The sequence below is a fragment of the Oryctolagus cuniculus genome, chromosome 13 (assembly GCF_964237555.1).
Source record: "Oryctolagus cuniculus chromosome 13, mOryCun1.1, whole genome shotgun sequence".
Classification (NCBI taxonomy): domain Eukaryota; kingdom Metazoa; phylum Chordata; class Mammalia; order Lagomorpha; family Leporidae; genus Oryctolagus; species Oryctolagus cuniculus.
The window spans coordinates 3,086,268-3,112,993 of record NC_091444.1 but is presented as its reverse complement, the minus strand read 5'-3'; the positions used below and the strand labels follow the sequence as shown (position 1 = coordinate 3,112,993).

Here is a 26,726-nt window from a genome sequence, read left to right as displayed (position 1 = left end):
TGCAAATATTTTCTCCCATTCTGTTGGCTGCCTCTTCATTTTGTTCAGTGCTTCCTCCGTGGTGCCTGTGAACGGTTTTAATTCAGTTATCCCCAAGCCTGAGCCCATCTTCCTTTCTAAGCATACTCACCAATGCCTTCTCCACTTCTTAACTGAAACCAATTCTTTCCAGGCTCTCAGTTCCATCTTTGGGTACTCTTGCTCCCTCCCTTACCTACACAGCCAAGCACAATTCTCTTGCCTTCATGTGGCTCTTTCACATGCCTGCCTCTCCAGGGCCTGGTCAGGGAATCCACGAAGACCAGCAGAGTGGCGAGTGGACCACTGACAGCCTGGCACTGAGCACAGGGAGCCTTTCTCCCTCCTTTATTCAGAAAGAACCAGCCCAACTGAAATATTCTAAAGAACAGCTGCCACAAACCACACCTTCACTAAGTGTTTACACTACCATGAAAGGTGAACATATTCTATACAGTTTTGAAAATAAGTAGAACATACAAAGTGGGAGTTGTGATAAATAGAAGGGATGCAGAATTTACTAACTCGAAAGCGAAACACTGGAGAGGACAGATGAATCGTGGCAGGACAGACGTGTGCGCATAGTCTGGACCCCCTTAATCTGGAGGTTTCCTTGATTTCAGTTAACTCATGAAGCTATTCACTTGTGGAACTTTTCACTTAAATGAATTACAACATTTGGTTTAATCAGCATGTTAACTAAATAATAAATTATACTATTATGCTTCACTATATTAATTTTTCAGAAGATCCTTTGACATTGCTGATATGGTTTTCATTCTATTTTAATAGCCTTTTAAACTGATTATACTTGCCAATGTATCTGAGGGTGGAAGTCTGTTTATCCGTTCCAGCCGAATTACTTGCCAGGCAACTGTAGATCCCTGCGTCCTTGGGAACTGCGTTTCTGATGAGTAAGGTGCCATCAGAGGTCATCTTGTACCTACGAACACCAAGCAGAAGTAAGCAAGCACACCCTGGCTCCCCTTCAAACGTTTCAGAGGTCTATTCCCGGTGCTGATGGCAGGCAGACCTCAAGGACGTCACCGTTTCGCAAGCGGAGACCTGATAGTAACAACAGAGATCACACACCTCACACCGGCCACATGACCGTGGGTGCTCTACACTGACACATGTTTTTAATCTTCGTTAAAAACCCTATGAGTTAGACACCACTCGTCTGCTTCACAGAGGGGCGAAAACGTCACATAATGTGCCCAAGGCCAGAGACAGTAAATCTTACTGGACTCTGCACAGTGATCCAGCTTCACACAGCCAACGGCCACACGAAATCGTTCCCCACGGAAACCTGCGGAGTGCACTGCGGTGCTGTGAGTGCTGTGAGCAGTCTGGGAACTACTCCACCTGCTCGCACCAACCCAGGAACGGAAGCCTGGCGGCTCGAGACCCTGCTGCCTATGTTCCAGGCGTTTGTCCTGCTCTGAACAGGAAGGATTCAACATGACATACTTCTCGGTGGGGAACGGCAAAGGTGGAACTGGTCACAGAGACTGCACCCCCTTACCCGAGCTACTGCTGTGCCCTGTGCCCTGTGCCCTGTGCCTCTGCCCCTCTGCTGTCAGATCCGGGACGGTGCCTTCCATCAGTTTGTTAGAACTACAGGCTATTTTACCCATAGGAAGCTTATTATCCCAGTTCACCACTCAGATTAAACCAAGTGTTACAGTATCATGTTTGCAATTCAAAGTAGTACAAAGCACTGGTCCTAGCGACTGAATTTATGTAAGCCTTAATAACCTCTCACTCTATAAATTCATCGTTCACGTATTTTTTTTCTTTGACATTTCCTACCTTGCTTAGAAAACCCTAAAGCCATGGGTCTTGGTCAAACTTCCCTGAATTTTAGGGATTGGGTCAGCCTAGTTTGGTCCATAAATTTCAACTTTTCTCACACAATAAAAGCAAAGAACAGGACACAACCCAGTACCTGTGAGAACCCATGATGAGCATGTCGTTGAAGGCCCAGCGGGTCCTGGGTCTGGGATACCCCGTCGCAGAGCACCTGATGGAGACCTCCGACCCTCCCGTGAAAGACTGATTCCTGGGCACCACGGTGACTCTGGGTCGCTCTGCGGACAAAAAGAAACCTGTCACGGAGCCCGTCTGCCTGGGTGTCAGGAGCTCCCTCTGCTAGCACAGTCGCAGGTCTGCCACCACCACTCCTTTACTGCCTTTCTCCATGGATGGCCCCATCAGGACCGTGGCTCTACCCCAGCAGGCAAGAAGCCAAGGGCCATGAGAACGAGAGAAGTGAACGCCTCAACAGTTACCCGAACGGCTCCTGATGCCGCGTGTCTGTGTCTTCTCTGGTTACCACGAGGCCCCTACTTCATCTCGCCACTCGCTGGCCTCAGACGCGCTCTGCGCACTGAAGGCCAGCTCAGCATCCGCGCAAGCCCTCTCACTCCCTCCAGACACCGAATGCAGGTTTGCAGCAACCACCTGCTGTGGTGCCGCCACCTGCTTTGATCATGCTGATCTTTCTTTTTCATTTATTAGATTATGTTTGCCGAGGCCAAAGACCATGCCTTCCACATTCATCCATATTCCATTACATTCTACGACATTTAACATCCGCTGCATATCACGTTAGATAGAAAAGGCACTCAGAACTGCTGTGGACTGCAGGCCATTCCTCAATCCTGGCTCAGCTCTGACCTCGGTGTCTGCCAGCCCCTCTCAAGAGGTCACCACAGTTCATTGGATCCATCCCATAGAACCACGGGCCCTCAACTTAACAAGAAACCCCAACTATTCAAACTTTCTATTGCATTCCACAAGCACGGCAGGAAAAAGACTTTTTTGAAAATGAAACACTAAATCGGGAATTTATTGTCAAAAAGAAAACAATTCTCTGGGACAACCCTAATGCTGATCTACTTCATCAAATCAGTGGCATGTTTTCCATCTAGGAACCCATAGTAAGAATTAATCCTCAAAGATATCATCAAAGAAAAATGAAATAATCCTTTCAATATAAATACCCTCCTTTCAATAAATGAAAATAAATTCATTTCCAGTGTTTGAAAAAGACAGATTCCATGAACACAAACAGAAATAAATACATTCTCTCAACATCTGTTCTTTGCACAACTGTGATGTGCCAGGCACAGCACTGACTTGTAGGGATACACCATGAGCATGATAGCCACACTGAGTGTCATTTAATTGGGCTTTTATTATCAATGAAACTGAGAAAATCTATGGGGTCTTGACATATTCATGATATACCTTGATGGTGGTCTGCACACTGTGGCTTGGTTACAGCAGGAGACTCCACTCTGAGGAATCCCTGACCCTGACAAACATAAAACAGGAACCGGAACGGCTGGATGGCAGAAACCATGCCACTAGGGGAGCCTAATTAGTGCCTAATTGCTAGCAGCAGCGCACAGTCGCCCCCTCTCCTTTTCCTGTTTACATTGTGTTTTTCAAATTAAGATCCAGTCTTTGAAGGGAACATTTGAAGGGTTTTCTAGCCTGTGGACTTGGGTGATAGCCTCATTATTTCAGGAATTCTCAGTGAACACAGGGCTAGAGAAATGAAACGTATGAGGTCAAGGGCAGACTGGCCGAGCTCAGTAAGTTCTCATGTGACTCCATCTGGAGTCCATCAAGCAGGGAAAGCCAAAGGACTGCACATGCTGTTGGGGTGTCGCGGACGATCTTCAGAGGAGGAAGGGGAAAACACTAACAGTTCTTTCTTTTCCTGTGGAATCTACTGAATACCCACATTTACACAGTCCCACCTTCCTAACACGAATGCTTCGCGTGCCTCACTCCTGTCGGCATGGCATTGCTTCAAAAATGCATGCAGCTCTCAGGAGTTCTGTTTAAACTTGGTGCTTTACAACAGAGTCTGCCAGAACTGGCCTGGCACCCAGCCCAGCAAGAATCCCACTGGTAGGCTCTGGTTCAGATATCAAAGTGAAAAGCCAGTCAGTTACCCAGCCCAGGACGCAGAGAGCTAAGAGGGTACTGAGCACAGCCTGCACACAGGGCGCCACTTGGGGTCGTGAAGCCAGCCAAGTGAACACCCAGACGGGTGACGTCATCCCACAGAGGGAGAGGAGTCACCACTGCCCGGGACAGAATATTCCTGCTGCTGCTAAGAAAAATCGGAAAGGACATGAATAAACGGAGAAACAAAACTGAATTTCTGCCAAGTACCAGCTGAATGAAGATGGTCCAAATGAACTGACCTTTACTTAATTAAGTCAAACAAAAAGGTAATAGACCTCAACTGTTTGTAATTCCTGGTAAAAGCTCCTTTTGTTTTAATGGAGCAAGAACATGCAACAGAGGAACCACAGTCCAAGTCCGTCGATGACATGACATCATTTGCCCCCGAACATGAAAAAAAAAATTACATTTGATTTACAAAGTTAAGCCTCATTTTTATAAGGGAATGAAACAGTGCTAACGACTAATTTTAGGGTTGGAAGAGAAGTAACCTATCGTTACTTGAGGTTTTCAATCTCATTTCACAACCACCACCACCATCACCAGTAACAACTTGCTTTTCACTAGCCAAAGCAATGGGATCATGGCACTCTAAGGTAAGGTGGCTTTAGTTCCTTATGCAAGAATGATGAGAGTAAACCACATGAGCTTTATGACTTCCTGCCAATGACTTAAAAGAATTATATAGACATGTATGAAGAATACAAAGTAAGCACTCCAAGACTTTGGTCTTAATCGACTATTAGGGATACAGTAAGTAAAACAAACTGTAAGCAGCCATGAAAACTGCCAGCATTTTATCTACAAAGACCAGGCAGGGAAAATCTCATCCGACTCTTAGAAATTGCCAAAGCTATGCTCATACTCAGAGACATGGCTCCTGCCGGCTGGGAGCGACCTGCTGCTCTTGGGTGGGAGATTCTCATCAACAAATTGATCAAAAGATGCTAACACTTTTAACTCAAGCAACGGTTTATAATATTTTTCATCATTGGTCCATTTGGAGTCCTTGGACAAGCTTCTGTATGCTTTCATTTTTTCACTCCACAAACGTTTATTGAGTATGTACTAGGTTTCAAACAATGTATGCCCTCAAGGAACAGGTTTATAAAAGTATGTTATGTAAAATTACAGCCACAACGTCTTAGCAGCCAGTTCACTGAAATAGGAAGGTGGGATACATTTACTGAGTGTCCATTATCTTCCAGCTATCTAACTCTTTTCCATAATAATCATGAAGTAACTGTTACTGCCATTTTAAAGATAAAGAAACTTAAGCTCAAAATGGTTAGTATGCCCAAAGTCACTCCAAGGTGGAGCTGGGATTCAAACTCCCACCATGCTGGCCCCAGGAGGTCTATCCATGCCTCAATGGAGACATAACAGTACCTGGACTGCACAGGATTGTTGTAGATCAAATCAATATACAAGAAACACTTAGAACAGGGCCTGGCACACACACACATACTTTTTGCTATTAACATTCTATTATGCGGCCAGTGCTGTGGTGCAGCGGGTTAACACCCTGGCCCGAAGCACTGGCATCCCATATGGGCGCCGGCTGGAGTCCCAGTTGCTCTACTTCCAATCCAGCTCTCTGCTGTGGCCTGGGAAAGCAGTAAAAGATGGCTCAAGTCCTTGGGCCCCTGCACCCATGTGGGAGACCCGGAAGAAGCTCCTGGCTTCAGATGAGTACAGCTCTAGCCATTACAGCCAATTGGGGAGTGAACCAGCGGATAGAAGACCTCTCTGTCTCTCCTCTCTCTGTACAACTCTGACTTTCAAATAAATAAATAAACCTTTTAAAAAAACATTTTATTATATGGTAAAGTATGACAAAGAATGAAAAAAGTGAGTACTAAAGTATTTAAAATGCATCCTTGTATATGCACTACTTAGACATCCACAAATGGAACCTGAGCACAACTCACAGCTGCATAAATTATACACCCCATTTTAGCTGCCTCTTGGTGTATCTTACGAAATCCTAAAATTTCAGATGTTAAATGATCATTAAAGTTTGTTACAAAATTCAGTAAAAAACTATTATTTTTCCATGTTTTACTAGTGAGAAAAACCTACTAATACTTATGACATGTGGTACCCATTAAGGGACAGCTACAACTGTCTGATAAGCACATGGCTATGATACTATGAATTTCCCACTTAGTGACATGATTGTGGTCGTTAGAAACTGATTTCACAAAACATCTCAAGACACATTTCCTTTTTTTTAGTGCAATACCCCTCTGGTGACAAGGAACAATGAATGAAAGATATCCTCCCTCCCCTGAGCCCACAGAAAACAATTCAACGCCTGAAACCCCCACACAGGAGTAGCCCTAGGAAGAAAGGATGGCTCGTCCAGGCCCTTTGCCTTCCACGCTGCTGCAGTGGTCATAGCAGGACTCCTGTGCAAACCCTGGGCCTTCGAAGCCCCCGAGGGAGGCAGCAGCTAGCAGAATCAACAGCTCCTTCTGTTGCAGATAAATGGGAGAAGTCTGTTCTAAACAAAACCTTTAACTCATATCAAGTCTAGAAGCAGCCCTCTTCACTTACTCTTTTACTTATAAATGACCAGTCCTAGCATCTGAAAATTTAGCAGCCAGCCGGTCATCCTAAAAGTGACACACTGCTTTGCTCTGTTTTATAAAAGTCTGCAAAACTCATTCAACATGGTATGCTTTCTAAAACTGGGTAAGCTGATTAAAATAATAGTTCAAAAATAACAACTCTACAAAACCAATCCCTGGAGTAAGGACAGTCTATTCAACAAATGGTGCTGGGAAAATTGGATTTCCACGTGCAGAATCATGAGGCAAGACCCCTACCTTTCACCTTACACAAAAATTCACTCAACATGGATTAAAGACCTAAATCTATGACCCGACACCACCAAATTATTAGAGAACACTGGAGAAACCCTGCAAGATATAGGTACTGGCAAAGACTTCTTGGAAAAGACCCCAGAAGCACAGGCAGTCAAAGCCAAAATTAACATTTGGGATTGCATCAAATTGAGAAGTTTCTGTACTGCAAAAGAAACAGTCAGGAAAGTGAAGAGGCAACCCACAGAATGGGAAAAAATATTTGCAAACTATGCAACAGATAAAGGGTTGATAACCAGAATCTACAAAGAAATCAAGAAACTCCACAACAACAAAACAAACAACCCACTTAAGAGATGGGCCAAGGACATCAACAGACATTTTTCAAAAGAGGAAATCCAAATGGCCAACAGACACATGAAAAAATGTTCAAGATCACTAGCAATCAGGGAAATGCAAATCAAAAGCACAATGAGGTTTCACCTCACCCCGGTTAGAATGGCTCACATTCAGAAATCTACCAACAACAGATGCTGGCGAGGATGTGGGGAAAAGGGGACACTAACCCACTGTTGGTGGGAATGCAAACGGCTAAGCCACTATGGAAGTCAGTCTGGAGATTCCTCAGAAACCTGAATATAACCCTACCGTTCGACCCAGCCATCCCACTCCTTGGAATTTACCCAAAGGAAATTAAATTGGCAAACAAAAAAGCTGTCTGCACATTAATGTTTATTGCAGCACAATTCACAATAGCCAAGACCTGGAACCAACCTAAATGCCCATCAACAGTAGACTGGATAAAGAAATTATGGGACATGTACTCTATAGAATACTATACAGCAGTCAAAAACAATGAAACCTGGTCATTTGCAACAAGATGGAGGAATCTGGAAAACATCATGCTGAGTGAAATAAGCCAGTCCCAAAGGGACAAATATCATATGTTCCCCCTGATCAGCGACAACTAACTGAGCACCAAAGGGGAAACCTGTTGAAGTGAAATGGACACTGTGAGAAACAGTGACTTGATCAGCCCTTGTCCTGACTGTTGATATACAATTTAATACTTTATGCCTTTTAGTATTTTTTTGGTTCTAGTTAATACTATTGGTTGAACTCTGTAATTAACACACAATTATTCTTAGGTGTTTAAATTTAACTGAAAAGTGATTCCTGTTAAATATAAGAGTGGGAATAAGAGAGGGAGGAGATGTACAGTTTGGGACATGCTCAATCGGACTTGCCCCAAATGATGGAGTCAGAAACGTGCCAGGGGATTCCAATATAATTCCATCAAGGTGGCATGTACCAATGCCATCTCACTAGTCCAAGTGATCAATTTCTGTTCACAATTCATCACACTGATAGGTCTAAGAGTCAAAGGGATCACAAAACAAGACTAGTGTCTGCTAATACTAACTGATAGAATAAAAAAGCAAGAGAACGATCCATCATGGGAAGCGGGATACACAGCAGACTCATAGAATGGCAGATGTCCTAAATAGCACTCTGGCCTCAGAATCAGCCCTTAAGACATTTGGATCTGGCTGAAGAGCCCTGAGAATATTTTAGGCATGGAAAGCCAAGACACTCTGGCAAAAAAAAAAAAAAAAAAAAAAAAAAAAAAGCCTAAATGAAAGATCTCTGCGAGTGAGATCCCAGTGGAAAGAACAGGGCCATCAAAGAAGGAGGTACCTTTTTCTGAAGGGAGGAGAGAACTACCACTTTGACTATGACCCTGGCTGAATAAGATTGAAGTCAGCGAACTCAAAAGGCTTCCATAGCCTTGGCAACTCATGACTAGAGCCTAGGGAGATTACTGACACCATAAACAAGAGTGTCAAACGGTTAAGTCAACAACAGGAGTCACTGTGTACTTATTCCTCATGTGGGATCTGTCCTTAATGTGTTGTCCAATGTGAAGTAATGCTATAAGTAGTACTGAAACAGTATTTTACACTTTGTGTTTCTGTGTGGGTGCAAACTGATGAAATCTTTACTTAATATATACAATATATACTAAATCGATAATCTGTATATAAAGATAATTGAAAATGAATCTTGATGTGAATGGAATGGGAGGGGGGGCTGGAGATGGGAGAGGTGAGAGTGGCAGGGAAGTTATGGGGGGGGAAGCCACTGTAATCCATAAACTGTGCTTTGGAAATTTATATTTACTAAATAAAAGTTAAAAAAAATAAAACAAACAACTCTGTAAAGTTTTCAAAAGATAATTACCAGACTTTGTTATAAAAGATGGTTTTAAATGGAAGCAGTAATGTGCTGGCCCTCTGCTACAAGTGGAAAAGAAAGTGCTTCCCTGATGAAATCTAAAACTTGATCTGATTCAAATAAACCCTCTGAATTTTTTAATTATTTATTTATTGACAGGCAGAGTTAGACAGTGAGAGAGACAGACAGAGAGAAAGGTCTTCCTTTTTCCGTTGGTTCACCCCCCAAGTGGCCGCTACGGCCGGCGCGTTGCGGCCAGCGTGCTTTGCTGATCCGAAGCCAGGAGCCAGGTGCTTCTCCTGTCTCCTATGCAGGTGCAGGGCTCAAGCACCTGGGCCATCCTCCACTGCACTCCCAGGCCACATCAGAGAGCTGGACTGGAAGAGGAGCAACCAGGACAGAATCCAGTGCCCCAACTAGGACTAGAACCTGGGGTGCCAGCACCGCAGGTGGAGGATTAGCCTAGTGAGCCGCGGCACCAGGCAACCCTCTGTGTTTAACATGGAAATAAGAGAGGCCAGCATTGTGGCTCAGCAGATTGGCCTGCAATGCTGGCATACCACATGTGGACCCATTGAATGGAGGCTGTTCCACTTCCAATCTTGCTCCCTACTGATGCTCCTTGGAAAGCAGCAGTCCTTGGGCTCCTGCACGCTGTGGGAGACCTGGATGATGTTCCAGGCTCCTGACTTTGGCCTGGCCCAGCTCTGGCCACTGCAGGTACTCAGGGAGTGAACTAGACGATGGAAGATCTCTGTCTCTTCCTATGTCTGTCTGTCTGTCTGTCTCTCCTTAACCTTTCAAATAAACACATTTAACAAAAGAAACATGGAAACAGAAAAGATAAGGTTAGTGATACAAGCGATCACAGTGAAAACCTATATTCAACCAAATCAAACCTCCCAGTTAATTTTTATTTCTGAAAAAGTAATAGGAGCTGTTATATTTCCAAATACATTTTTCATTGTGGATAATGTATTTCCTGAAAACGTTAAAGGTCTTACACCAAGAAACGCTGTAAGAGAAACTGGAATAACATGAATAACATTTTAAGTTTAATTGCTCAAACTAGTTTCTGTTCAACTGGTCTTCCTGCAAAATGTATTCTATGGAATTTCTGAGCCTTCTCCTAAATACATATACTTCCTGAGAAAAAGCTAACTTCAAAAGGTTACTTACTATCACTGAGCTTCCTGACTGATTAGTAGCTGTATCTCACCCAAGAGATGTGTGACTACTGATTCTGGTCAGCCTATTTAGAACACACTGACACTGTTCTCAAAAGCACGGCTTCCATTTCTGATTAGGGAGGTAACTCCTCCTAGCTCTGGTTCTGATGTTTACACACAAAACTTGCACCATGAGGCACGACAAAAGCTCACTAAGAATGACTTACCTGGACAAATGTGTTCACGCTTTTCCTTAACCATTAACTCCTAGAAATGGCAATTTAAGTTTTCCCGTGTTGGCTACAGAGTTCCTCATGAGTGGCCAGAGGATTCCTTCCAAACAACACAGCATGAAAACTAAAAACAAACCAATCAAACAAGTAAACCAAAGCAAAACAAGTACCAACAGAGCCAGACATCAAGTGCCTGGGGAAGGCAGCCAGGGCCAGACATCCAAGGCTCTGGAAGCAAAGGCAGGACTTCCAAACTGTGTCTCTGCGGAGGGAACAGAAGACCTGGCACCACCTCTCCAGACAGCAGTCACTCCTGGAGGACAAGAAGGCTCAGGAGGTACGGTTGACCAAGGCAGTAGCTCTGGGCTTCCGGAAACCTCTGCTTTCGTTATTTCTGCCTCTCTTCTTTCTCCAGAAAAGACTAAAGCTGCACTGTGCAGCACAGTAACCACGTGTATAATCCAATGTCTATTTAAATCCAATTTAAATTATGCAAAGCTAAATCAAGTTTCAAAAGAAGTCCCTTAGGTGGGTTGGCCGGAATTCAAGTGCCCAACGGTCGTATGTGGCTGGTGACTGCCATATGGGACATGCAGAACATTTCCACTATTGTAGAAAGTCTATAACCACTGTCTCTCAAACCTCACAGTTCACCACTTCAGGGATTTACCAGCAGGTGGTGCATTGGCAACAAAACACACAAACAAAATTCCATCTTAATAACTGTATGCTAGATTTACTCAAAAATTCCACACCAATACACCACTGTGGTTACGAAATTCAATACAAAGGGCAATAGTTTCAGAGATATAAGATGATAAATGAAGGCTATATTTCATTTTAATGGAAGAACCATACTGGCAAGTGTGTACCAAAATCCCTTTTCTTTAAAGATCAATGATTTTTATTTTCCCAATGTATCTTATACAAATGTATATAGAGAGAACATTTGCTGCCTTCATGTCTATTTTAACTAACTCTTAAGGTTATTTATAGGCTAACACTGTTTCCTTCTAGTGCAATTTTTCCCTTTATTAACTAAAAAAAAAAAATTATGGATTCAGGAGCTTGTTTAGTGGTAAACCAAAACAGGTTAAGACAAAACCTATGATTAATAAGGATGGGGGGAATTTTTAAAGGTTTGCTCTTTCTCACTTAGAAAGTCTTCCACTAATGATGACTAGCACTGATTACTGCACAGCCTTTTCTTTTCTAACTCCCCTTTTAAGCAATTTCCCCAAACCACAACATTTCCAAATAGGAAAGGAAGACCAGAGTTTAGATTCCCATTCTCACATGCTAAGCCATGACTGCTGCCATTTTGCTCACGGCATATTGGGAGACTCCTGAAGCAGAACAGATGTGTGCATTATCCCCTGATCCAGACAAACTGTAACAACATCTTTTTATTAGCAAATGCTGCTTACAGTACTCAGGGATAACTTCACACAAATATGCAAGAATCAGGATCCAAAGCCTGTGCAAGTGGGGCTACGTAGTACTTCCTGAAGGAAAGGCTTAAAAATCTGGCAGTTAACTTACGATGTTGCCAAACTCACTTGTCCCTTGGTTGTCTTATCAGAGAAGCATCCACAATGCAGTTAGAAGACAAGTGGTCTCGGGAATCCACTCCAGAGCTCGCGGTCTCCCGAGTCTAGCTGTTACTCCCTCCTCGGCTCCCCATTCCCTCCTCCAGCTTCCTCAGTGCCACTCTGATCCCTTTTTGTTTTAAAAGTAATTTATTTCAAAGGCAGAGACATACAGAGAGAAAGAGACAAAGAGCTCCCACCCGCTGTTTTCCTCCGTAAATGCTCGCCACAGCCAGGACCGCGCCAGGCTAAAGCCAGGATCTGGGAACTCACTCCAGGTCTCCAATGTGGGTGGCAAGGAGCCAATCACTTGAGCCATCGCCACTGCCTGGCAGTGTCCACCAGCAGAAAGCTGGAGTCAGGAGGCAGATGAGGGTATGGAAGCCAGGTACTCCAATACGGGAGACACACGCAAGCATCTTACCACCAGGCCAAACGCCTGCCTGGGTCCTGTGTCTCATTCCACTCTCTCAGATCACGCCTCTGACCTCTCCGCGCCCTACCCAGCCTACACCCCACAGAGCCTCATTTCAACCACCTTTTCCCCTGGTCACTTTGTCTTCCTACTAAATCACTCCCACAACACTACAAACCCACACGATTGTTGAAATTGTACATGCAAAGGCTACTGAGCACAGCGGGGAAGAGGCAATCACCCCAGTGGGGCTGGCTCCCTCATCCCTGGGGGTCCCCTCCCAGGGAGCCCGGCCTGCACGCCCGCGCCTTCCTTCTCCCACGCCTTTGCACGAGTGCTTTTCTCACTCCTACCTGGCCCAAGACCGACTCACTTTGAACTGGACACTTCAGGTGATGTCCCCCTTTTTTTATTTTTTTTTATTTTTTATTTATTTATTTATTTTTGACAGGCAGAGTGGACAGTGAGAGAGAGAGACAGAGAGAAAGGTCTTCCTTTGCCGTTGGTTCACCCTCCAATGGCCGCCACGGCTGGCGCGCTGCGGCCGGCGCACTGCGCTGATCCGATGGCAGGAGCCAGGTACTTATGGTGCAGGGCCCAAGGACTTGGGCCATCCTCCACTGCACTCCCGGGCCACAGCAGAGAGCTGGCCTGGAAGAGGGGCAACCGGGACAGAATCCGGCGCCCCGACCGGGACTAGAACCCGGTGTGCCAGCGCCACAAGGCGGAGGATTAGCCTAGTGAGCCGCGGCGCCAGCCTGAGGTGATGTCCCCTTTACACAGCTCCTCCCGAGGCAGGATCTCAAGCTTTGCAGAGCCACAGGCCCCGGCGTGGCTCCTCCCACGCTGTTCTGCAAACACTCTGGTTTTACTGTGACCCCCTTTACACCCTGGGGAGCGGGGTGCTGCTTTCCTCTCAGTGGCACCCTCAGCAAGGCGCTGATGCCAGACAGCCCATCAGTGAATGTACAAACCAAGAGCAAGTAAGACAGCAGCACAACCCTTTCTAGCGAAGGTCTGTTCCGAGCGCTTGGTGTACTCGGGCGTTTGGCCAGCTGCTCGGAGCGCTTGGTGTACCTGGGCGTTTGGCTTGATGCTCGGAGCACTTGGTGTACTCGGGCGTTTGGCTTGATGCTCGGAGCGCTTGGTGTACTCGGGCATTTGGCCAGCTGCTCGGAGCGCTTGGTGTACTCGGGCGTTTGGCCGGCTGCTCGGAGCGCTTGGTGTACTCGGGCGTTTGGCCGGCTGCTCGGAGCGCTTGGTGTACTCGGGCGTTTGGCTGGTTGCTTGGAGCGCTTGGTGTACTCCGGCGTTTGGCCGGCTGCTGGGAGCGCTTGGTGTACCTGGGCGTTTGGCCGGCTGCTCGGAGCGCTTGGTGTACCCGGGCGTTTGGCCGGTTGCTCGGAGCGCTTGGTGTACTCGGGCGTTTGGCCAGCTGCTCGGAGCGCTTGGTGTACTCGGGCGTTTGGCCGGCTGCTCGGGGGAAGCGCACCTGCTGCACGGTGTGACTGTGGTGGTCCCTCGGAGCGCAGAATGATCTCAGCAGCATCGCCAGCCTCCAGCTCTGTGTGCTCATCAGCCGATGCACCTCCACAGCAAAGCCTGCTGTCAGCAACAGGCCTACTTGGCAGCGTCAGCTCTAAGTCAACTCTCATTTCTATATTCACCCAGCACACCTCTTCACCTTAGGAACAACAGGCTATTTAGGTTGCTTCCTGTACCATGAATACCTCATGTTCAGAAATAGTAGGTTGATTTTCAGTTGGACATAAATTTATAAATTATTAACTCAAGAAACAAGTCAATGTTTAAGGGAAATGTGAGGCAAAAGGTTTTAGAGCATACTGTTATATAAGCATGTTCCATACTTGCAAAAGTTCTTACGTCCGAACATCCTGCCCCTCATTCAGTCTTCCCAGACACGCACCACATGCAACGCTGTGCGCTCCGTGTTCCATCAGGGACTGCCGACAGAACTGAGTAAAACGGCCCTGTCCCAGTGCAGCCTACAGCCGTGGCCACACCCTCTCTGCATGTCTGGGCAGCCTGGCTGCAGCGGTCTCTCCTCTGGCACACTGCTTGGCAGCTGCTGGACCAGAACTTACACTACAGAATTCACCAGACCGGCAGGATCTGTTCCGCTCTGTAAGACACCAGAGCAGAGGGGACGCAGAGCAACGGGGAATCAAAACTGCGCAGGAACGTCTCCGAGGAACCATCACTCAGGATGCCTGGAGTTCCAGTTGGTTTACTTGTGAGACAAGGACCTGCATCCAACGTGCATCCCCCCCAAAGGAATTCCATACTCTCTCCTTTCTTCTCCATACTCAAGAACCCTTTATTTATTTTCTTCTTGCTTTTCTGTACCTGCCTGTTAACAGCATATACCACCAAGCATCTCTGACCGCAGAACAGGCAAAGACCTCGCACAGACATGGGCACAGCCACTTGCTGGCTTCTAATTTTAGACAAGTCACTAAGCCTAACTAACCACTATCTGACCACTAACCACTAACTTCACTTGGGCAAAACACAGATGCAGATAACATACTCTGATAAACAGAAAACATATATCTGGTTTTCTTAGTTCCTGGCAGAGTTCCTAAAGCCCCTTGGGATGAGTGTCAGCAGTGGTCAGAGTGTCTTATTTGTAGGCTGTGAAGGGACTGGGTGCTGTGGGACGGAAGCCGGGCACCAGAAGAGCAAGGCGTGGTCAGAAGAAGGGCCTGGCCCCTGACCTGAGCCAGGGGTGCAGACAGTCAGTCACCAAGGATGTGGGCAGCCAAGCCCACACAATGCAGCCTCTACACAGACCCTCCCCTGCAGGGCTCTGCTTCAGGGTCTGGAACACGCCCAGATGTCCTGCTGACCCTGTCACTGAGTGTCCCTGAGCTGTGCCTGTCAGAAGCAGAGCGGCTTTCCCTTCACTCACATACCGTGCAGCACGACAGCATGGCCCAGATGCGGGGGTACATCCACACGCAGCAGCACACGTCAGCGGGGTTCGGTGCTACCTGAAAGGCTCTGCCGACCCCACGAGCTAGCCCCTTGCTTCAGACACCAACCCCAAGTCACAGTCTTCTACCCTCTGACCAACCAGCTAGAAGCTGGGTTCTCACAGCCCCTGCTCAGATTCCACTAATTTGCTGGAAGAGCCACAGAACTGAGAAATGCAACTGACATGCAGGGATGATGGCACACCCTAACTCCACTGGGCCGCCAGCACCTGCTGCCCTCGGCCACCCTCCACGCCTCACCCCACCTCCTCATCTGTACCCTTCACTGGACCCTCTATCCACAACAGGAGCAGTGAACTAAGTCAAGTGTCTCCCTGAGCTCTGGGAGCTGCTCTAACAAACTAACAGCTCCCAGGGAGGCAACCGGGGGAACCCAGACTTGCAGCCAGTCGGTCAGAAGTCCAGGAGGAGGCCTGGAACTTGGGACTGACACTGGAATCCTGTGCCATCTCGGGGTGCGTCCTTCACCTCCGGGCTCTGACGCTTGGCTCCAGGTGGAGTCAGAACTGAATCAAGTAACACCCAGCTGGTGTCCAGAGTTGGAGAGTCCCACGTATTTGGTGTCAGAAGTGTGAGGAGGAACAGACCATCATCAATAACAAGACAATTTGTGAGGACAACATAGTATACACCAAGAACTCCCAATGCTTTTCTAACGTGAGCTGCTGTCTCCGAGTAACCCAGCGGTCGGGTGTGCTGGCTGCCTCCTCACCCACTCTCTCTCACCCTGGAGACGGCTGCCCTGGGAGAGAGCACGCGGCCCTTCCCGAGCCATGACACTGCAGCAGTCAGCCTCTCCAACAGCTGGCCTCCTTCCTCTCAGCTCACTTAGTCACAAGGCTTGGCTTCCCAGCACTGTCACACGGCTGACTTCTGGCTGAAGAGGAAGATGCCTGTGGTGAACAGTGCGGCTGTAACGATTCTCCTGCAGACTGCAGTGTTCATTCAGTTGTCCACATCCCTTTCTTTGCCTTCAGCAGTCTACGTTCAGTTCTCTGACCTCTCCTTGTATTTCTGTTGAAAGAGTATTTCTCATTTCTAGTTTTAGAGGGATACAATTCTTTCCATTTATAATTAAAGTACTTCAACATCCTTAAGGCACAAGATGCCTTGGGCAGAGGGCAAAAGAAAATCAAACACATGACACTCATTTTATTGCTTGCAACAGTAATGTGCTATTACAGAAACTTGTCCCTCACCACGGAGACAGGAGACTACATCTGGCAGATCAATTTAGTGAATATTAAACTTTTCTTACATGAAAATAGAATCATCAACTGGAATTTCGCATTTACTCTTTTTTTTAAATATTTTGGTTCAAAAATGGATTTAGAGGGGTATGCACTGTGGCCCAGCAGGTTACACTGCTGCTTGGGATGCCCGAATCCAAGGAGGAGACAGAGAAGAGATCATCAGGCTGGGCCAGGCCAAAGTAGAGGAGATTCACCCAGGTCTCCCACATGGGTGGCAGAAGCCCAAGCATCTGGCCCATCTTCTGCTACATTCTCAGGCCATTAGCATGGAGCTAGATCAGAAGTAGAGTAGCCAGGGCATGACTGGTGCTCAGAAGGGACGCCAGCACTGACAGCATCGCAGGCTTTATCTGCTATGCTAACACCAGCCCTGGGGCCAGCGCGGTGGCGCAGCAGGTAAAGCCGCCGCCTGCAGGCCCGGTATCCCGAATGGGCGCCGCTTTGAGTTCTGGCTGCTCCACCTCCGATTTAACTTTCTGCTATGGCCTGGGAAAGCAGTAGAAGATGGCTCAAGTCCTTGGGCCCCTGCACCTGTGTAGGAGACCCGGAAGAAGCTCCTGGCTCCTGGCTTCGGATTGGCTCAGCTCCGGCCGTTGCGGCTAACTGGGGAGTGAACCAGTGGATGGAAGACCTCTCTCTCTCTCTCTGCCTCTCCTTCTCTCTCTGTATAACTCTTTCAAGTAAATAAATAAATCTTAAAAAAAAAAAAAAATCCCCCTCTCTCCCTCTCTTTTTTAAACAAAGGATTTAGAGTAGCTTTCCCCACAGTCTTGTCTCACAAAACTCTAATCCTCAGCTTTTCAGATACAAATTTTTGTACTGTCAAATGTTCTAACTTGACACTTTAATTGCTTTATGACATGCTTTAATTTACAAAGAACTCCCTGTAACAGATACCTGTCAGGTACCAAAGACATTTTCTAAATATGTAGAATAATTTCTGAGCGTTTACAGACAAGGAGGTGGGACAGTAAGAAACACTGCCCAGCCCAGCCCAGCCCATCTCAACACGTAACTCTGCCTGGAAGCCAAGCGAGCTCTTCACGCAGTCTCAGCCTTCAGGTCGACGCCCGGCAGGTCCTTATAATTTTTAAGTCAATTTTATGCTCTCAAAATCGAAAACAAAAGTGTTCAGAGAAAGAAACATCATGGTAGGAAAATACATTTCCTATTAGCAAGGTTTCTTAAAAAAAAAAAACAAACTTTCTGCTGGTGGATTTTGTGGACTGAAGCCGGCTCCAGCTGCAGCGTGAGTGGCTCAGCCATGTGTTGCAGGGTTCCTTGCTGATGCGGCCATGTTGAACAAAGACAAAAGAAACTGGCTAAGAAGCGGAACTGTATCTTTCTTCATACAAAAGGCGCTAGGCTCACTGGCACCCAGAAACACTGTGACCCCTGTACAAGCAAGATAAGCGGGATTCACCTCTAGATTATCGTACAGGATAAGGAGGTTTAGTGTGGCCAGTGGTGTGCACAGCTGGTTAAGCTACCACCTTCCTGATGCCACCATCACATCTGAGTGTTGGTTTGAGCCTAGCTGCTTCACTTTCCATCCAGCTCCCTGCTAGTGCGCCTGGGAAGGCAGAAGGCAGCCCGAGTGCCCGGGCCCCTGCATCCATGTGGGAGACCAGGATGGAGTTCTAGGCTCTTGGCTTAGGCTTGGCCCAGCTCCAGTTGTTGCGGCTATTTGGGGAGTGAACCGATAGATGGAAGCTCTCTCTCTTTAATAAATAAATGTTAAAAAAAAAACACTCAACAATGGAACTATCTTTCAGAGTGAATGTAACAAGACAAGCAAAGTAAATACTACATGCAGTATATGAGAGCTAAAGTTAATAAGAAGTGACATCATGGATACTCTTAAGCATATTATTTTATATCAAGCGGTAGTTTTCCCTAACATAGATTTATTTAAATAAGTCAAATTATTTTAAACAGTAAGTCTGTGGTACGTGCTGGCATCATTTCTCAGTTTTCTATACTTGGAAAGAACTCTTCCAACTCAGCTGGCAGTGATGAAACTGATACCTCTATATCTAACTGAACTACTGTTTGCTACCAATAAATTTTAGGTAGGCTTCTCTTCTTCAGGGCAAACTTCTTAGAACGAAGCTTTTTTTTTTAAGATTTTATTTATTTGAGAGGCAGAGTTACAGACAGAGAGAAGGAGGGAGGGAGAGGGAGAGAGAGAGGTCTTCCATCTGCTGGTTCACTCCCCAAATGACTGTAATGGCCGGAGCTGGGCCGATCCGAAGCCAGGAGCTTCTTCCAGGTATCCACGTGGGTGTAGAGGCCCAAGCCCCAAACACGTGGGTCATCCTCTGCTGCTTTCTCAGGCCATAAGCAGAGAGCTGGGTTGTTAGAGGAGCAGCCAGGACACTAATGACACCCATATGGGATACCAGCGCTGAAGGTGGAGGCTAACCTCCTATGTCACAGTGCCAGGCTTCAGAACTAAGCTTTTCAGTATTTCAGGGCATGTCACTGAAGCCTCACTCTACACTTCCATTACATAAATCAGGTCAAGTAAGTTTTCCGATAAACTGACAACTTTACCTAAGAACTGTTTTTATTTTAAGCACTGTTGCTTTCCACTTTAAGAGGCCTTCCTTGTGAATTTACTTGTTTAATTATTTCTTATTGTTAGGCTATCTTCTATTTTCTAATTTTTTTTTATTTTTTTATTTTTTATTATTATTATTATTTTTTTTTTACAGGCAGAGTGGACAGTGAGAGAGAGAGAGGGAGAAAGGTCTTCCTTTGCCGTTGGTTCACCCTCCAATGGCCGCCGCGGCTGGCGTGCTGCGGCCGGCGCACCGCGCTGATCCAAAGCCAGGAGCCAGGTGCTTCTCCTGGTCTCCCATGGGGTGCAGGGCCCAAGCACTTGGGCCATCCTCCACTGCACTCCCTGGCCACAGCAGAGAGCTGGCCTGGAAGAGGGGCAACCGGGACAGAATCCGGCGCCCCGACCGGGACTAGAACCCAGTGTGCCGGCGCTGCTAGGTGGAGGATTAGCCTAGTGAGCCGCAGCGCTGGCCTTCTTATTTTAAATATAAAAGTGATAGAGCACATTCACGGGATATTTAGACAAAGAAAACATTACCCATACAAAATTCAAGCCTCCAACAAGATTAATGTGTGCATATAAAAGACTCTTAGACTATTTACACAAAGTTTTAAAACAATTCACCCTTATGAAGTAGTTTTGTTCAAGTATAAAAAAATAAGTAAAAGTCACATATAATTTCATTGCCCTCAAACAATCACAGTTTTACATATATTGACTTAGTTGTTTTTTGTTTTCTTCTTCTCTGTGGCTTCTGTTGGTGTGGGAAGCTGGATTGCTGCGTGTGGTAAACCGTGCTTTAGGGAATCCCTTTCTGAGGCGGTTCCTGTGTCTAACTGTTCCGCTATCTGCACTGAGGAAGTCTCTTAAGGATGATAAGCCCGTTCACTGTCTCCTGGCTCCTGAGCGTGGCCCATTCAAGCAGCCTGGGTGCTGCGGTCGGCCCTGCTCCTGCAGGCTTTTCTAATGAGCTGGTAATGAGCCCAATGACAGTCACTGGGAGAATCACTGGTCCTTCATACCACAGCCTCTCCAATTCTGATTTCTTTTTTAAAAACTGTTTCTGACGTTACCTTGCATTTGCAATAAACCATTTGAAGATCGCCATATATTTGCTACGTTGCCTGAATCCCTGAGAGACAGACGGCTGAGAAATATCCTTTGCTAGCATTTCGTAAGAGATACAATTTACCTAGACTTTAAATTCTTGGATCGGGCCCTTTTGTTTTCAAACTGCACACATGCTCCCCTCTGCTGTACCAGCTAAGAGTTCTCACAAAGAGAAACCAGTCTTGGTGAACGCTGGGAGAAAAGAATTCACTGGAAACCTATTTTGTGAGGAGCAGAAGGATGTCAGAGAGGAGAGAAAGCCAGGCTGCTGCAATGACTGAAGGTGCAGGTGACGGGACATCTGAACCCCACGGTGCTGCTGAGAGCAAGGGCCAAAGTCCCTAGGAGAAGCTGGGCCTAGGCATGGGACCTGCTGGGAATTATCTGACCCTGTTCTCTGCTTCCCTCTAAGAGAAGGGACAACTCCCCTCATACACACTCCAAATCCGGGAAGTGAGTGGATTTCAAAAGCCAAAATGTAGCAAATATCTGTTGCAATTATCTTCCAAACTTTAGCACATCTGAGAAGTCTGGCACCAGTCTGATTTTAATCCCTGTTTACAACAAAACAGTTTGGTTGGCAAGTTGTGGGTTTTTTGTTTTGCTTTTGTTTTTTCCCCCTCTTAGGAGTAATCTGAAATTCCAGCCAGGACGTGTCTGCAGGTTTCTCCTGCCTTGACTTGTTAGATTTTTCTAGATCAGGGCAGTCTATTCTTCCTTTTCTCTCCAGGACGCTTTTCTTCCATTATATCTCTGACCACTTGTCTACTTTAGGTCTCTTCGTTTCTTAAACATCTATAAATCTTATAGTTCCATCTTCTGCTCTTAATTAGCACTTTTAAGAGAATCATATCATTCAGCTATTCACTCTTTACCCTGGGATTCGGAAGGACTTCTCAAGTCTAGGAACCACATCTCTGGTTTTACGTTGATGCAGTATAAATTCTGCTTTTTAGTGCCTCTAATTCAGACTTGCACTAGAAGGCTGTGTTTTAAACTCCATATCCTTTTTTTTTTTTTTTTTTTTTTTTTGCTTTAAAGATTTATTTATCTATTTATTGGAAAGACAGAAGAACAAGGGAGGGAGTGAAGAGGGAGGGAGAGACCAAGAGAGGAAGAGATCTTTCACCAGTTGTTTCACTCCCCAAATGGCCACAACAGCCAGGTCTGGGCCAGACTGAAGGCAGGGTCCAGGAACCCCGTCCCCATCTCCCATATGGGTATAAGGGCCCACTTATTTGGGCCATCATCCATGGCTTCCCCAGGCACACTGGCAGGGAGTGGATCAGAAGCGGAGCAGCCAGGACTCAAACTGGCCCTGCAGGATGGACACCTGGCGTGGAAGGCAGTGATTTCACCCACTGCCCATGGTGCTGCCCACCCACTGCCCTTATTCCTCCCACCACACTCGCTACCGTCCTTCGTCGTCGCTGGTTCTTGCCGTATAAACGCACACTTCTGATTAAAAGACATTCAGTCTTTCAGAAAGACGCTGGTGAAGCCATTTCGTTTTCGGTCTCCAGAATAAATTGCTTTCAAAGCATGCACGTCTTCAAGTCTCCCCTGCCTACCCTTGCTCCTTGTCCCCCTGCGACCCTTTGTTCCGCAGGATTCTCTCTTAGATCTTATGCTTTACTTCCCCTCTTCGTTTGTGTTGGTCATTTTCCGTTTATTCGCTGTAAACGGGGTGGCACCCTCCAGACTCAGGGTCCCCAAGCAGTCTGCACGCACCTGGCTGCAGGTGCCACTTCTATTCGAGCTGAGTGCGCGGCTTCTCGCCTCACTCTCACAAAGCTCTTGGAGCTGAGCCCTGATGCTCCACTCTGCTCCTTTTGTCTCCACACTCCCTCATAGACTCTCCCATCAGCATTTCTTTTCATTTGTAGAAACACATATCCTGGGTTACACACACCCTAGGTTGCAATTTCCTACCTGGGACCAGATTACATTGTCCATTTTCTGTCTTATTTTTCTAACTGGACAGTTGGAGCTACTAATGGTACAAGAAAATAAAATTATAGCTTCCTTAAAGAGTAGCTTTTTCTTCCTAGAGCAAACCAAAACAGCAGGACAAAGACACTTCCTGCTTCCGTGTGAACAGAAAGACCACAGTTAAGACTTCCATTCCATTGGTCTTGGACTATAAATATTTATATTGTATTCAAATAAGATCCTTATATATATATATATAATTACTACCAAATGTACCGTTATTAATTTCTACTAGTGTTTAGTATTATTCAGTTTTGTTTTGTTGAAGTCTTTATAGATATTTTACTGTCAGGTGAGGATAAGGTACAATATTATACACATGCTATTTAAGACCAGAAAATTCTTGCACATTCTATTTTGCAAAACTACCACAAAAAGCTTATAAAACATGAATTTTTAACACTAACAAGTGTACCAGAGAGAAAGTTTCCAGACACACCCAGGGAGGAACAGCAGTGTGGGGAGCAACCCGGACTAGACTAAGTTACTGGAATTAAGACTTATTCTATGCATCTGCTCTCCCACAATATGGTGCTGGGGAGGAGAAAACAGCTTCTACGCAGCTGCCTCTTGCCAACTTGAGTGATGACATCCAGGAGCTGATCCTGCTCCTGATTGCAGGAGAGCAGCGTGCTCGGCGTGTGGGTAGCAGAGTTAGGATTGGCGGAGGAGGACTATAAAGGAGGAGAGAGACAACATGCACCAGGAACATCTAAGGGGAACATCTAAGGGGAACACCTGTGCAGCCCCCCGAGAGAGCCGGCCGGCGGTGTGCTGCTCCCCCGCGGAAGTGGGGAATGTGGCAGGGGGAACCGCCCTTCCACGGAGGTGGAAGGGACGGTAGCCAACCCGGGAAGAACCAGCAGCAAACCCGGGGAGGGCCGAGCAGACCAAAGAACAGCGCAGGGTCCTGTGTCGTTCCTCCACGAAGAGGGGGAGCGACACAGCAGCACAGATGAGGCTACGAACTGGGCTACTGACCTCCCTTTAACCAGGCAGACTCCTTCTCAATGGAGCATCCAAGTCATTATTTATCTTGTAAGTTTTCTAGAGAATTCTTTATGCCTGCTTTTAAAGGCAGCTAACTGTATAAAAACGAAATTAATTTGTGACTTAAGATGTGATGTCAGTAGTCTAAAAGCAAGCACCCGAGTCACTGTGAGCCTCTAGGTACAGCAACTTCCTCAGTACCCACAGTGTTCGATAGTGCATTCAACCATAGAATAATGCATTCAGATTGACACATCTGTCAATAACACAACAATGCTTACTTTTCACTGCATACTGTCATCAAGCCTAGGATATACCTTTCATTCTAGATTTAAAGCACCCTTTCCCAACAAGGTCACCTGGACAGGTTATGTCAGAAGGTCTCTGCGCATCTACTCGACTAGAGATCTCACACGCTCCGAGTAGCCACGTGCAGTCACGCTTTTCTGTATTTCTCTCTTATGCATCCCATAGCATTGCTAGGCTCTGAGTACGGTTTGTCCTTTGTGAAATCATGCTGAAGGCTGATGGCCACTGTGGTGGCACTGAGAGGGAAGGCCTTAAGAGGTGATTGGGTCACTGAAAGGGATTCACCCCTTCCTGGCTGCGGAGTGAGCTCCTGCTGGGCTGGACTAGCGACTGCTGCAGCGGGTTGTTAGGAAGCGAGGCTGTCCCTTGTGCTGTGTCTCCCAGCACGGGACACTGTCCTCTGCCTTCCTGAGGGCAGAACTGCAGCAGGCGCCAGCCTCGTGCTCTCACACTCGCAGCCTCCAGAGCCATGAACCCAAAGAAACCTGTTTCCTTTACAGATTCCCCCACCTCTGAGGTTCTGCTAACAGCAACAGGAGGCAGACTAAGACAAACGTCGAACCTCGGCCCTTTCTGAAATCACTGGATAGTAACGGCTCTACTTCACCAGCAAGACGACGGCCAAGGGCTCCCCTACGTTACACACATCTTCAGAACAGAGTCACACGCTGTCTTCAGGAAATGTCTGTGGGACAGAGAAGTCCGCTGAATGCAGATTCCCAGGCCCCGCGTCAGCTGCACGGAAACAGAACCTCTGCATGTGGGTTTAGAAGTCTGCTTTATGGAAAACAAACTCCTTGGATAATTCTTTACCATGAGAGTGTGGGAATCTTGGCTCTCATGCACGGAATAGAAAATGGATGAACTAAAATGTTAACTTGGGGAAACAAGGAAAGCTCCAATTTTATTTTACAATCCCATTTTAAGGGACTTCCAGTAAGGCACCTACATTAAATTCCAGAAGTCCTTCAGCATGTATCCGAAACGACTAAATTGGTAAAAATGGCTCCAGAGGGCTCGTGGCCCAAGTTGCCAGCTGGATTGCAGCAAATGACCGAGACGGTTGACCACGTGCAAAAGGAGTGAACCATTTACAAGCGCAGAACCTCCGAGAGCTCTCACCAGCTCAATTAACAAAGACACAGCTTCAGATTACGGAGAGCACAGATCTTGACTGCCAGGCAGAAAACCATCATCAGACAGCAACGATTTTGTTAATTTGCACAGTGGCTTCAATTTTCTCTCAGTAGAAACATTCTAAGAGCCACCCTGGAAACTCAGTGGGCACTCTCTGGGATAACTTTGCTAAAAGAAAAAAATTATCTGAGCGTATCACTGCAGCCATGGTGTAACACGGTCTCTCATATCATCACCAACTAACCAGATCCAGTTCTGAGGCGGGGCTCTGAAATCAAATACGCTGCGGAGGCAGCATCCACACCTGCCAGCCAGCAGCGGGCACTGCCAACAGGAACTGTCCACTCCATTAAGACTGGCAGCTGGTCTACAGACACTTACCAGAAAGCCTTCATTCGCTGACCCCGAATTGTACAAGGGCACTCCACAAAGTCTGCAGGATGTGGAATTAAAATTCACTTTGATACAAAAATTTTTAAATTCATCATTTTTCCATAACACATATTTCCCATGAGCTTTTGGAAAGCTTCTCATAAATGACAGAACTTCAAAAAGTTCATGGAAAATGGAATTAAAGCATGCTTATGTTAGTGGGAAAAAGAAATCCATACAGGGGGTCTTCAAAATATATCGTGGAAAATGTATATTTTGAAAAACCATGCATGGATTTCAAAAATAAACCTACCTTTCCATCCCATTTCCACAAGCACACGCGCGCGCGCGTGTGTGTGTGTGTGTGTGTACAATCAATAGCTACTGAACCACACCACTAATATTATTTGCTTTCAGCTATCTGCACATTTAGTCTAGGAAGAGATAATTCAAGACCACCTTATCATTAGCTTATTTTCAATATATAGCTTTTTAAGAAATAAGGTAGAACAACTCTAAGTTTCAATAAAATTTCATTGAGATGAGAAGTATTTTAAACTTTTTAAAATATTAGCAAAAATTATTAAAGTTAAAAGTTTAAAGTCAATCAGCCACTATGCAAATATTGATTAAATTAAGGGGGCTTTTCATCAATTAGTAAAACAGGTATAGTGGTTCTTTTTAAAGCTATATGCTAGCCTGGAGAATTTTAAGCTATTACATCACCAGAGACACTGTTTATTTTCTCTTAAAATTGACCTCTTCCACTGGTAGGATGAGCCGTGACTGTGATAAAGTTGCCATTAGTAACATTTTAGTTTCTGGCTTAGGCAGCGGCATGCTGCCATTCCATGTCACGGTCTGGGTGGGGACTGTCTCTCTCAGATGGCCAGCCTGCGAACGCAGGAAGAATTATGGTTCAGAAGTTGCCGTAAGCACAGTACCTTGCACCGTGAGGACAACTGAAGCAGCGGCTGATCCACCGGCGCTGGAAGCTGTGCAGTGGTACTCGCCAGCATCGCTGAATTTCACACTCGCCAGCTCCAGCGAGAGGTTAGCCAAGGTGCTGACTCGGGCTGGCTCTGCCAGCCTGGCATCTCGGCCATTCCTCTGCCAGGTTAGGTTGAAATCCGCCACACTGCTGACGAGACACGTCAGAACTGCTCTCTCTCCAGGAGCGGCTGTGACGTTAGCGGGCACGTGGATGACTGGCGGGGGCTCTGTGAAATCAAAAGGTTCAGATCAGGAGACGTGAGAGCCGTTCTGCTCACTCACAGATGCGGTTAACAAACCACATGAGCTTGTATTCAGTGCCTAGCAGGAAGGGTGCAGTACAGCAGAACTGACTAATACAGTGCCTACGACCGCCCCGAAGGATCTGGTTAAAACACACTCTGGGGCCGGCGCTGTGGCGTAGTGGATAAAGCTGCTGCCTGCAGTGTCGGCGTCCCATATGGGTGCTGGTTCAAGTCCTGGATGTTCCACTTCCAATCCAGCTCCCTGCTATGG

The 26,726-nt window shown here is 46.4% G+C and overlaps 1 protein-coding gene across 4 annotated transcripts in view; it reads right to left on the bottom strand.

Annotated features, from left to right (window-relative positions):
- Positions 1-26,726, bottom strand: part of HMCN1 (hemicentin 1) — a 459,307-nt gene that overhangs the window by 238,548 nt on the left and 194,033 nt on the right. For 3 of the 4 annotated variants that reach the window (XM_070055058.1, XM_051820384.2, XM_070055057.1), the window contains exons 11-13: positions 26,162-26,437; positions 1,967-2,108; positions 834-961 (exon numbers count right to left, since the gene is read on the bottom strand). In XM_070055058.1, the coding sequence (XP_069911159.1) occupies positions 834-961; positions 1,967-2,108; positions 26,162-26,437 (546 nt within the window). Of the gene's footprint in view, positions 1-833; positions 962-1,966; positions 2,109-26,161; positions 26,438-26,726 lie in introns of those variants that run through there. The other variant, XM_051820382.2, reaches the window with a different exon arrangement.